This window comes from Perissodus microlepis, chromosome 23, assembly GCF_051167445.1.
Source record: "Perissodus microlepis isolate ML-2025 ecotype Zambia chromosome 23, ASM5116744v1, whole genome shotgun sequence".
Lineage (NCBI taxonomy): Eukaryota > Metazoa > Chordata > Actinopteri > Cichliformes > Cichlidae > Perissodus > Perissodus microlepis.
In genome coordinates, this window is record NC_140482.1 from 35,438,983 (window position 1) to 35,451,133 (window position 12,151).

At 39.7% G+C, this 12,151-nt stretch overlaps 2 protein-coding genes across 6 annotated transcripts; one reads left to right on the top strand and one right to left on the bottom strand.

Annotated features, from left to right (window-relative positions):
* Positions 1 to 75: 75 nt before the first annotated feature.
* On the bottom strand, positions 76 to 4,399 carry cts12 (cathepsin 12). Of its 2 annotated transcripts, XM_084922074.1 has the most exons (8): positions 4,353 to 4,399; positions 3,654 to 3,799; positions 3,405 to 3,524; positions 3,032 to 3,196; positions 2,729 to 2,950; positions 2,474 to 2,642; positions 1,448 to 1,553; positions 76 to 1,357 (listed from the first exon to the last, which is right to left on the bottom strand). In XM_084922074.1, the coding sequence occupies exons 1-8, from the start codon at positions 4,381 to 4,383 to the stop codon at positions 1,258 to 1,260; spliced, it is 1,059 nt and encodes a 352-aa protein (XP_084778200.1). In that variant the 5' UTR covers positions 4,384 to 4,399; the 3' UTR covers positions 76 to 1,257. The 2 variants fall into 2 exon arrangements, with proteins under 2 accessions (XP_084778200.1, XP_084778199.1); XM_084922073.1 differs by lacking the exon at positions 4,353 to 4,399 and having other exon boundaries at positions 3,654 to 4,337.
* A 1,062-nt stretch (positions 4,400 to 5,461) lies between these two features.
* Positions 5,462 to 12,115, top strand: ankrd29 (ankyrin repeat domain 29). Of its 4 annotated transcripts, XM_084920894.1 has the most exons (10): positions 5,462 to 5,682; positions 6,351 to 6,461; positions 6,759 to 6,857; positions 8,761 to 8,859; positions 9,065 to 9,163; positions 9,515 to 9,613; positions 9,731 to 9,829; positions 10,201 to 10,296; positions 11,536 to 11,634; positions 11,722 to 12,115. In XM_084920894.1, the coding sequence occupies exons 1-10, from the start codon at positions 5,671 to 5,673 to the stop codon at positions 11,803 to 11,805; spliced, it is 897 nt and encodes a 298-aa protein (XP_084777020.1). In that variant the 5' UTR covers positions 5,462 to 5,670; the 3' UTR covers positions 11,806 to 12,115. The 4 variants fall into 4 exon arrangements, with proteins under 4 accessions (XP_084777020.1, XP_084777023.1, XP_084777021.1 ...); XM_084920897.1 differs by lacking the exon at positions 9,065 to 9,163; XM_084920895.1 differs by lacking the exon at positions 5,462 to 5,682 and having other exon boundaries at positions 6,352 to 6,571.
* Positions 12,116 to 12,151: the final 36 nt, after the last annotated feature.

Consider the following 12,151-nt stretch of genomic DNA (forward strand, 5'->3'; position numbering starts at 1 on the left):
CACATGAAGGAAGACGCAGTGTGTGAAATAAGTGACAAATGAATCTAGAACAAATCACAACTTTTGAACTCATATGGAATATAGTTTATTAAAGCAAACAGGAGTACCAAAAATATCAAACAGAAACAAAAAAAAAAACACAGATGTAAAAGCTTTATTTGCACTCACTTTTAAAATAACCATAACATTTTTTCTGTTTGTTCACAGATTCTTGTTGAGGCCAGGCTCAGTTTTTTCTTTTTAGATTTTCAATTTTTTCTCATTTCAGCCTAACAAAAATAACAAAAAGTTGCAGTCTGGCAATGAAAGTTACAAATCAACTGTGACTAATATTGCTTACACAGGGTACCCTGATTTGCTTTATATGGTCTAATCTACAAAATTTATATGTTAGTGTGTATAAGGTAGCCCATTAATCCATGAGGAAAGTGTTTATTGAGGTTACAGAACACAGGAGCCGAGGACCATTTTCCTACTGACTTCTGTACAATTTTGAGTTCTTTTTTAAACCAGAAGAGTCGCCCCCTTCTGGCTGTTAGAAAGAATGGAGATTTTAGTTACTTTCCCTCTGAATTCACTTTTCAGACTAAGAAACTACATCTATGTTTAACACAAAATCTATGAATGAAGGTCACACAAAAAGGAGGGCAACAAAAACAAAACAAAATCCAGTATATGATGATATGTTGAGGGTGGGGGGCATTACTGCACAGGGCAAAGGCTCCACTAATTTTGGACAACATCTAAAGGTTTTGGAGCAATATCGCCATCTAGAGGATGTCTGTTTCAGGTGAGACTTTGACAAACTACATTTTGCACATAATGCAACAGCAAGAGTTCAAATTTAAACTGGTCTGCTTCCAGTTTAGTCCTATCAGCCAGTGAAAATATCAAAGGCGGCTCTAATCTTTTGAGTTGCTGAAGGTGACCCTGGTATTAATCACACATTTTTCAAAGAGCAATAACATTGCAAACGTAACGTGATTTGTAAATCATTGTATTCTGCTCAATGCCTAAACATTTTTGGGAACAGGGTTGCATTCCTTTAAAAAAGTTATTTTATTATATTTATTTATTTACCTCACAAAGATGTCCCTGAGAGAAGCGACATGTTCATTATTAAAAGGTTTCAACTTTTCATAAACATTTACTAAACTGTCAGAAAGGTGATTTGGGCTGTATGAGCACTGACTGTTGTTTTGTGGAGATGAGGTCCAATGGAAGAGCGTAGCCTTGAGACTGCCACATCTTATTAAATCATAGAATAGGGTACAAGGCGTAGCTGGCGAGGCCACAAGCGTTTTGGCCATTCCGGACGATTCGCATATAGCCGCCTTCACCCCAGCCAGTTCCCCAACTATTGGGGGAAAAAAAGACATTTCTAGGTGAAGAAAAGTGGAGGTTTTGGTCAGATGCTATCTTTTTCTTTCAACAATATTGAACAAACCTGTTCTTGATGATCCAGTAGTCTTGGCCTTCTTGTGAGCCATAGCCGACCAGCAGCACTGCATGATTCAGATTATTGGGGTTGCAGTTGGGCTCATCATATATTCCTACAAAGGAAACATGAACCTACTTAACTGACTTTTGGAAATTTGTGGGAAGCAAAAACAAACTGATAACACAACAGTGACAGAATAATCCTTAACTCAGAGAAGGAAAATTCTTAGTGACCAGTTGTTAGGGAACATTACTTGTGGTATTTCTTACTTTTTACATGGTGGCTTCTTATACATAAAATGCCCAAATTTTTAAAAATGAGGTCCTGTGAATGTAAGCTTTTTGCTTGGGGAAGTTTTTTTATTCTTGGATCTGTATGATGTGAAGAAGAGGATATCCTCGGTATGGCACACAGCTTGGGTTGTGAAAACTGACGAGCAACCCCCATGCTCTTCACATTTTATGTTTGTGAGGTGTAGGCAACTCAGAATAAAGTTAACCTAAAGGGAATACGGTTTTTAAGGGGGAGGTGCTTAAATTGCACTTTTTAAAGGCAATTTATGAACCAGAGCACCAGTATAAGAGAAATGAGGCTCATCTTGAACCATTAATCATGCAGAGTTACTCAATTAGACTCCAAATATAAAAAACATGAAGCTGAAAATTACCATAATAAGTCCTGTTTAGCATTTAGTTCAATCTCCAACAACTCCTTATGGGAATTTCTGGGTCTTTAGTTACTAAAAGCTTTGTTGTGTCCCCAAGATAGTTGCTAACTTTGTTTGTCTGCTCACTGTTGCTGAGTATCCGATGGGATTATCAAAGCTTTTTTGCTGAAAAAAATAGCTGCCATACAATGAGAACAAAAACAACTAACAACAACAAAGTTGCACTTTGTCACTCTTTTCATATGTGTCTTAATGTGGCTTTGTTAATCTAAAAATTCTTATTATAGCAGCTCTGAGTTTAAAAAGTCCTCTTCTTATCAAAATCGACTTAAGATAACATAACTGTTATTTTTAAGGCAGTTAACCTGAGCTGTAGAACAGGAAGCTTGCATGATCTGCATCAATAGCAACTGTTATTGGTCCAATAGTTGCCAGAGCATCAGCCATAGCTTGCTCATCTCCCCTGGGAATGAACCTGTAGTCCCTGATGTGAGCAACTGCAAGCCTGCTGTCGTAGAAACAGGGCTGAGTGTCCTGTTAAGAGAAATAAATGTTAACCGCAGCATGTCCGCAGAATTATTTACTTTTTTATGATGTAGGATAAGACAGCAGAGTCCTACCACTGAGGTGTATGGGTAGGTGTTTGAAGACTCCAGCCCGTTGCTGACCACATAGTCATAAGCATTGGCCATCCAGGCACCACTGCACCCATAGGTACCAAAGGATTTAGAACAATCCACTAAGTTTTGTTCGCTCAAGGATATCAGCTGACCTGTCTTTTTGTACAGCTGTGCCTCTATAGCTCCCGTAGTGCTGAAGGCCCAGCATGACCCACAAAAGCCCTGCAAAGAACATTTCAAACAAAGATCTGATTGTGATTCAGTCTGAATATACCCACTCATGTGATGGAGGGACAGTCTTACCTGATCTTTAACCTCAGTCACAAAACCCATGTTTCTGTAGTCAACAGCATAGCCATCTAAATGCCTTGCACTGTTACGCAGTCTTCGAGCTGAGACTTCTTTCCCTCTCTTTACAAACTGAGCATTCATCTTGGCACCTTGCAAAACCCGGGATTCTTGTTGTGTCTGCAAATGTAAAACAATTTTTGTTCACAGCATCACAGTATTCACAGTTTGTTACAGCAATTAATCAGACAATTCTTTTTTTTTTAAGGTCTTTGTGGAAAATGGTATGTACATTTAGGAGCTGGTTAACTCCGGTTAAGTTCTTTGTTGAAACAAAACACTTCTACTCTACTACTAAATTCTACTAGAACAAAACAATACTCCTTACTAGGTCTCCATATCTATTCATAGCCATACTGAATGACTTCATCCCCATGAGAAACCTTCGGTTGTTGTCTTCAATCAACTGCTTATTCTCCTCCCAGATGGCTCTCCTTTCCATGTCATCCTGATTGTTAACACAGGAAAAGCACACGAAAGAAAAACTCGAATAAATTAGAGAACATGTGGACTTTTCGTTAGAGAACATTTGCACTTATTGTTGTTGTGAGGATTTTAGATGTGGAGGCTGTCTCACTGATTCATCATAGCTTATGCCATATCTGCTTTTCCAGATCTGCCACTCAGTCGGGGCCTCCTCATCTGAGTCTGCCAGCACGTGCTGCAGGCCACTCAGCAGGATGGACAACAGAGCAGCTTTCAGCAGAAAGCTGGCCTGCTGGACTAGAAGGACCAGAGCATTGCACAGTTGCATTGTGTATATGTATAATTCATCATATTTCATCATATCATGTTGAAAGGATGGCCTCATGAGCCCTCTGACTGCAACTGTATTATCAATCAAAAGAAAAATGGAAATCTAGTCAATGTAAAAAGCGTTCTCTGAGCTTATGTTAGCTTAGTAATGTAATGTGTATGTGTTAGTCCCCATAGGGAAATAGTTCCTCTGCATTTAACCCATTCACCCAGTGAAGCAGTGGGCAGCCACCAATGCAGCGCCCGGGGAGCAGTGTGTAGGGACGGTACCTTGCTCAGGGGTACCTCAGGGTTCCGTTCAGTGGAGTCGAACCCCCGACCTTCCGATCATGGGGCCACCACTCTACCTACTGAGCTATCCCTGCCCTAACCTATCTCTTAGGTTAGTTTCTTTAAAAATCAACAGTGAAAATAGACTTAAGGGATTTTATAGAACAAACCAACATATAAAAGAGACATATAAGATTATATAAGATTAGTTGTTCTTTTGATATTAAACAAAAAGCTCTGGTCAGCTTACCTTCATGCATGTGAGTCTGTTTTGGTCCCATATTCTGAGAGCAACTCTGAACAGTGACACCGAAACAGACCTGCCTTATAAAGCTTGTCAGTAAGTACATGTTACTACTATACTTTAAGTTAATCCCTAAATCAACACTCATGACAGCAGCTGAGAAGGACATTAGTCAACAAAAATAAGATGCTTATCATGCTCCTCCTTGGACATAGTGCTGTAATCATTTAGAGACAGCTAAAGCAGCAGTTGTGTAAATCCCTCAAATACTGGTTTATAATTGAGCACAACAACCGTCACATAACTGTGCAAAACAAACTGTGAAAGGGGAACTTTATCTAAATAAAAGTGCCAGTGAACTGATGTAAGAAAGCTGAGGGAAACATTTCTGCATTCAAGAGTGCATACAATAAACAGTAGTTAAAACTTAACCAAAAGCACAGAGCTTGCAGGCATACAGATCCGTTGTGTAAGCAGGATTTCACTGCCATATTCGGCTTCACTTTAAGTCATTCATACTCGGTATAATAGTTTATTTTAGCAAAGTTCTGCTACACAAATTTGTATTCTGTTTGGACATTTTGGATCTTTGTTCTGAGAAGATGAGGGATTTATCCTTTCTTTCTTAGAAATGTGAACTAAGGATAACCACAGCAGACTTTTGCTCTCTGAAATAATTTTAAAACACAAACAGAAAGTTTCAGAGTAAAATCCCCAAGATCAATACAAGGGCTTAACAGAGAGGGATTTTTTTTCAGTTGCTCAAAATCTTTGCTCACTTGTTCAAAGTTTTAACGTTTTAAACACGAACCACATTATTAATTATTTATTATTATTATTATTATTAATTATAGTTAATTTCATTTATTTAGACTTTAAGATTAGATCCTTGGTTTAATTTTTAACAATGAGCTCCTTATATGTATGTCAATAGTGGAGTAAAAGGCGAAGTATTTTTTTTTTCCAGAAATGTAGGTTACAGTGGATTATAGTAAAACACAAATGCTTTAAAATTACTCTTAAGTGCAGTATTGAGTAAATGTAGCTTGCTTAATAGCCATGGCTTCACGTCATAAATCTATATTTATATACAGTTCATCAGTGTGAGCAGCAGCGCCCTCTGCTGGCCCATGGTGTTGCTCCCTCGCAGGACACACTGCAGAGGATGAGCTCAGCTGACTTTGTGCCTCCCCGTTATTATGTCCGCGATCGGGCGCCGCCAACACCCAAAGTCAGTGCGGCAAAACAGGCGAGTGGCGCTCAGCATCTCGTCTAATGAATGAGTGCGCAGGAAGAAGTATGAGTCACGAATGAGGTCTGCAGGATGTCTTTCAAGGTAAACCAGCTTTCTCCGTCCATCATTCTGTGCACGCAGCCTGATAGGGCCGCAATAAGGTAATTGATCGCACCTGCTTCCACTTGAAGTGCAGACTTGTTTATTTGGGGGTTATTGAACGATCCGGTGTGTTTCACTATGAGCCCGGTGAGGTAACACTTGCTCTGACATTTGAATGGCTGCTTACTGGCCTGTGCGATCATAGAGTCATGTGTGCATCCGGATTTGCTGATGTAATAGCATGTCAAACGGCCCGTGGTACTAGCGTGCACGTGCGTGCACAAGTATGCCCACATACGTGTATTACCGGTACTGAGAGGAAACAAATCATTTTACGCACATTTGGGACATGTCCCCCTCTTCTGAGGACAAAAAGCAAGTCCCCATTATTCATGAGTAACTTGTTAAATTTTATGGTAAAGACTTAAAGTTAGTACAAACTTTAAACCCTAACTTTGGCTGAGATGTGATGTCATAAATATGATTATTAATCTCTTGGCACACTTTATTGATGACTCACCTGTCATTCATATTTAGGTGCATCACCACACTGAACAGTAACACCTGGATGCACTCTGTTGTCCTTACGGTCTGCTCTCAGCATTCCTAATGCTCTAATGGTAACTTTCAGGTCAGTTTTTGTGTTGTTGTGTGTATTTATCCTCCAGAAGGAAACACCCCTGGCTAATGCTGTGTTTTGGGCAGCGAGGAAGGGGAACTTGGCTCTGCTTCAACTGCTACTCAACAGCGGGCGAGTGGACGCAGACTGCAGAGACAGTGTATGGACACTGCATGCTGTGGCTGCTCAGATGCACACTTTAACCATATTCCACCTGTGGTAGGGACACAGAAAGCTTCAAGCCTTACCTGTGGGGTTCATGTAGTGCATGTGTGTACCATCACAATTCCTCATCCATTAATTGTTTTCTCTCTCTCTCTTTGTCCTATAAACAGTTGAAAGTTTTGCATGTTAAGCCAGAAATATGCAGAATTCTGTGGTTTCATCCCTGCCTTCACTACACTGTTTACCAGGTCATTGCAACAAAACAAATATGCTGATTAATGTTTCTTTCCAGTATGGAACAACAGCACTGATGGTGGCATCATACAGCGGCCATTATGACTGTGTTAAAGAGCTTATCATGCAAGGGGCTGATATCAACTACCAAAGAGAGGTATGCTGGGGAAATGAAACCCAATGAATTAACTAAATGCTCTTACAGACTCCAAAACATAAAGTGTGGGTAAAGGTGTTTTTACATTGTCAGAATTAGGCAAATACGATATTAGTGAATGAACTTGACAGATGTTGACTGTCCAGGCTTTAAATTTAGATGTGTTGACAGATGGATTTATCTTATTTCAATGGAAGCATACTCATGCTAGCTTTACCCCCTTTGTCCAGCCTTTGTGCTGAGCTAAGGAAACTCACTGTCTGCTACCGCCAGTGAATTTAGAAGGTCACTACAACCTGCTGGCACATAGCTCCTTAAAACCCACTAATTGTTGTTTTTACACTTTCCAGTTTTCCAGACATGGATTAGAAATTCGTCCAGACCAAAAGAAAAATATTGACGTTTTAAATTGAATAAAGTTTTTAGTCTAGGACTAGACTTCCGCCATGTCTGGAACACTGTGCCTTTAACTGTTAATTACTGAGCCAAGGTGTGCATATGTGGATTGTTCTGCTGGAAGACCCAGGCTAGTTTTACTCCCTTTGTCCAGCAGTTGTGCTACGCTAAGCCAGTACTGCATCATCTGGTAAATAATGTCTTAAGATCTTGTATTATGTAAATTCATGTGCTTTAAATTTGTTTATACACCCTCTGGCCACTTGATTAGTTACACCTTGGTAGTTCTGGGTTGGACCCCCTTTTGCCTTGGAAAACATTCCTAAGAGATTTTGCTCTCTATTGGCATGACAGCGTTCAAGTCGCTCCAGATATGACATCCGTGATACAAATGTCCAGTTCTACCACATCCCGAAGGTGTTTTATTGGATTGGGATCCTGTGACTCAACTAGAGGTTGTTTGAGTAAAAAGGCAGAAATTGATCCATGCTGTTGTTGTTCGTACTAAATTCTAACTCTACATTCTGAAAGTTACAGCAGACTGTTGTCCTATTTTGGTGAGCCTATGTGAATTGTTGCCTCATTTACCTGTTCATAGCTGATAGGCCACAGCAGTGGGTGCTAGTTCTATCTGCTTAAAAGTTAAGGTTTTGTGTTCAGAGATGCACAACATGTTTATGCAACCTTTGCATACCCTGAACGCCTTAGTTGTAACAAGTTATTTGAGCTACAGTTGCCTTGGTTTCAGCCCAAAGCACTCTGGCCATTTAATCTGACCTCTGACATCAAGAAAGCAATTCTTTCTTGATGTCAGAGGTCTTGCTGCTTGCTCTTTTTTTTGGGACCATTCTCTGTGAACCCTAGAGATGACTGTGCCAGAAAATCCCAGGAAATCTGCATTTTTTTTAAATACTTACACAAAGTAACTTAAATTGGCTTTCTTGATTTGAACTTTAACAGGTCTACGTGCCTAAAAAGATTGAGTTGCTGCCATGTAATTGGCTGATTCAATATTTTTGTCAATAAGCAGTTGAACAACAAAGAGGCCAGGGAGTGTAGTCTATCAATTTAGTACCTTTTGGATGTGTTTATACGCGGATTTCTCTCACCTACAGGCAGTAGGTCACCAAGGTAGTTTTCTTCCTTTTTCCAACCGTTCTTATGCTAACCGGCTGGTGTTTCACTGGGAAGCGACAGCAAGTTGCTGCTATAGGTTTGGTGCATATAGTCCTCATTAACTGTCTGCCCTACACTTTATATTTCAACCTTTGTGCTAAGTTTTTTTTCCGTTTTTTTTCCCGCCAAATAAAACTTTCTATAATGTTAGTTTTATGCTTGAGTAGAATCTTATTTGTAAGAAAACAGGGCCATATGTGCAGCAAAATTCCCCCAATTGGACACTTATTTATTCTATTCCTCATGTCAGATATTCATGAAAGGTTATATTGTGTACACCATTAGGGTAAAGTTGAGGTAAACAGCGGTGTCTTTTTTTTAAACTTTCCAGACAGGTTCTACCGCTTTGTTCTTCTCCTCCCAGCAAGGACACCATGAAGTTGTAAAGCTCCTCTTTGAATTCGGTGCCTCCACTGAATTCCAGACAAAGGTATGCAACAGGGTGCAATGATGTGTATCATGGCCTTTAGAATACTGGGTGTGAAGGAGAATGCTGCAGTGCTATCATCAGACTTCAGAATGTGGAGATAAAGAGACAGCGATGCACAAACAGTGCTGCTGTGACTTTAAAGATATTTTTGTTGTTGCCGAACACTTTAGTCATTCTTGTGCATCCATGTGTGTTTATGTGGCAGGATGGTGGCACAGCTCTCACTGTCGCATCTCAGTACGGTCACTCCAAAGTGGTGGACATCCTGCTGAAAAATGGAGCCAATGTTCACGACCAGCTGAACGTGAGGCTCTTTGCATTTACGTCTGCAGCCTCTCGCTCTCAGTACGCCGTCACTGTCCTGTCTGTTAAGTCTATTTGTCTGTCAGAAACACAATGGTTAGCTGCACACATTGTCCCAGCAACTGGAATCCAGCCTCTCAGGTTTCTGCAGACTGCTGAGTCAGACATGAATCATACTGGGCAGGATAACTGTGTGTTTCCTTGGTGCCATGGAAAAACAACCTGCTTACACAAAAATGTGCTTATAAATAGTACTGATGGAATCTTGTTTTAGTGATGTAGTCTATGCCTAATTGGAAGATTTTCCAAGCAGATTTCGAAAATCTAGTGTGAGGTAATTCTTGTTTTGCAGGATGGTGCCACCCCTCTTTTCCTTGCTGCCCAAGAGGGTCATGTGACCGTGATTCGTCAGTTGCTGTCATCCGGTGCCAAGGTCAACCGAGCAAGGGAGGTAATGTCCTCGCCAAACTCTGCCTCTTTAAAACAGAGCTCTAAACATGTTGTCACCTACTCCTGCTAATTGTCCCTCAATACCTACAACCCCCTCTTCATCAATTCCCTCCTCCAGGATGGCACTGCCCCCCTGTGGATGGCAGCCCAAATGGGTCACAGTGAGGTGGCGAAGGTGCTGCTCTTACGCGGTGCTGATCGGGATGCTGACAGACAAGTACATTGATCTTTTAGGATTAATAAAGTACATCAAAGTGGTACATAAAGGGATTTTTACTATTGATTCCTGCCATTCTGCAGTGTGGAAAGTGTGACATTACATAAGACTAGGAGGCTGCGATCTGTCTTTATAGAAACATTTTACCATGAAAGGTTTTTGATTTGTAATTATATTGACATATAGATTGAATTTGCAACTGTATGCAGATACTTACACTTATATTTAACATTTCAAAGTTGGATGAGAGATTATCTGTTGGTGCGAAACATGATATAGTCAAAGGCTTTTAAGGAAGTGAGTAACTGAAAATGGACTCATGATTTTTGTGACAATTTTAACAATTGTATGCTTTTTTTGTGTCTTTCAAGGATGGATCAACAGCGCTGTTCAAAGCAGCGCTGAAAGGCCACAATGGCGTCATTGAGGAACTCCTCAAATTTTCTCCATCACTTGGCCTTCTTAAGGTAAAACATGCTGCTGTAGATGTCTGTTTTGGGAAATGGCTATGGTTAAGGCACAACTTGTCAAGCTCTCAAGCTTTTCTGCAACACCAAAAAAATAGTCTGGCACAAACACAGTGTGTTCTTTTACAAACTTAAACATATAGAACAAATTGTTTTATCAGCAATGTTTAGTGGGCTCGTAGATAGATTTTGCATGTTTTGTAGGATGGATGTTACCCGCTTAGAGAAAGTCAAGATAGTGATTTCCTCTTTGTAAAGATTTGAAGATTTGACATCAGTAGAAGCACAGAGAGTAACTTAAAAATATTTGCAAACTATTGATCCAAAGAAACAACATCCCTGGGCAGGTAAAGCTGTGTTTACATTCCCAGGGATTGCAGATGGAAAATGGCTAATAGCTAAATCTAATACAATATACAACAGTGATATAATTTTTTTTTTTATACATGGACACTAATAATAAAAAGGTTTAAAAAAAAAACAAAAACCCAACAACACGGATATCTTTGTGTAGCAATGAGTAACTTGTATGTACAGCACATGACAGTACTGTTGGAATGTAATCAGTAAAAAGGAAATCAAATAAAAATAATAATAACAATAAAAATCCCTGCCTAGGAAAAAATGAATAGGCCTATAGTGTCAAACCAAAATAGCGGTGCTAAATTTTATACCTAGATAAAAAAAAAAATTTTTTTAAGTAAGTTAGGTATTACATTTGCAACTGCTCATAAACAGAACAAAAGAGGATCTAAACAAAGCTAAACTATCAAATAAATACTATTAAAAACATATTACTAGTAGTGTCAGACAAACCCAAAAATACCACCCACATCACGAGTAGCTCAGTGCTCAAATAGCAAGGAAGACTGGTTCAGAGGCTCTATATCCAGCTCCACTAACAATCAGATGAATTTCCTCCGTGGGCAGCCGGGCAGTCAGAGTGGGTCATGGCTGACAGGCCTGAAACATGGTTACAGAGACAGCCCTCTTCCAAAAAGACACAAAAGAAAGTCAGTGGACCTGCCATCCCCATTTCCATTTTTTGCGTTAAACTACATTATCTGTCTGCTGGCTCTTTCTTTTTATTTAGTGTCCCAATATTAGAGCTGTTAATCAATCTTGTAATCTAATGCTGAACAAGAAAAGGAAGATGCATGCTTGTGAAATGCCAGATACTATTAAAGGAAAAGTAATAATATTAAAGAAGGGTAGTTCATATTTGTGTCTTGTCTACAGAATGGCTATACTGCCCTTCATGCTGCTGTTATGAGTGGAAATCTTCAATCTGTTCTGCTGCTACTTGGAGCGAATGCTGACCCAACGCTACTCAATAAGGTGGGATAGCAGACAAACAGCAGACAACCTAAGTATATAATCTCATTAGATATTATAATCAAAGTGTTTCCCGTGTATCTTTTGCAGAATAGTGAACTCCCTGCAGATCTGACAAAGAATGATCGCATCCTTAAGGTTTTATGTCCAAAAATCCTGAATGGACACAGCTGATAATGGCACAGGTTCCTGCCTTCACGCCTGTCTGTGTAAGGAGGGGGAAAGAAAACAAGTGTCCAGTCCACCCAATTACAACATGTACTGTACACGGTGCTTGCTTTTGGTTGAAATTAAGCTGTCGTATGCCGAACAAACCTGGACAAAGTATAGCGCAATACAAAAAACATTTGTCTTCCATGTGCATCATCCCCTACTGGTCTCCTGTTTATTTGTGTTTATCCCAAGTGTTGTCAGATTTCTATATATTTTGCACTCTTTATTTGCCTTTTTAATAAATGTAATAAAGTGTAATTTTATTTATTAATGCAGGAGTATCTGTGTGGATGTGTAATATTTTTTT

Coding starts and splice junctions, on each gene's coding strand:
- cts12 (XM_084922073.1), bottom strand. CDS start 3,887: ATGAGGCCATCCTTTCAACATGATATGATGAAATATGATGAATTATAC. Junction 3,197..3,404: donor TGAATAGATATGGAGACCTA/GTAAGGAGTATT, acceptor TTACATTTGCAG/ACACAACAAGAATCCCGGGT. Junction 1,358..1,447: donor TACTGGATCATCAAGAACAG/GTTTGTTCAATA, acceptor TTCCCCCAATAG/TTGGGGAACTGGCTGGGGTG.
- ankrd29 (XM_084920894.1), top strand. Junction 9,164..9,514: donor ATGTTCACGACCAGCTGAAC/GTGAGGCTCTTT, acceptor CTTGTTTTGCAG/GATGGTGCCACCCCTCTTTT. Junction 11,635..11,721: donor ACCCAACGCTACTCAATAAG/GTGGGATAGCAG, acceptor TATCTTTTGCAG/AATAGTGAACTCCCTGCAGA.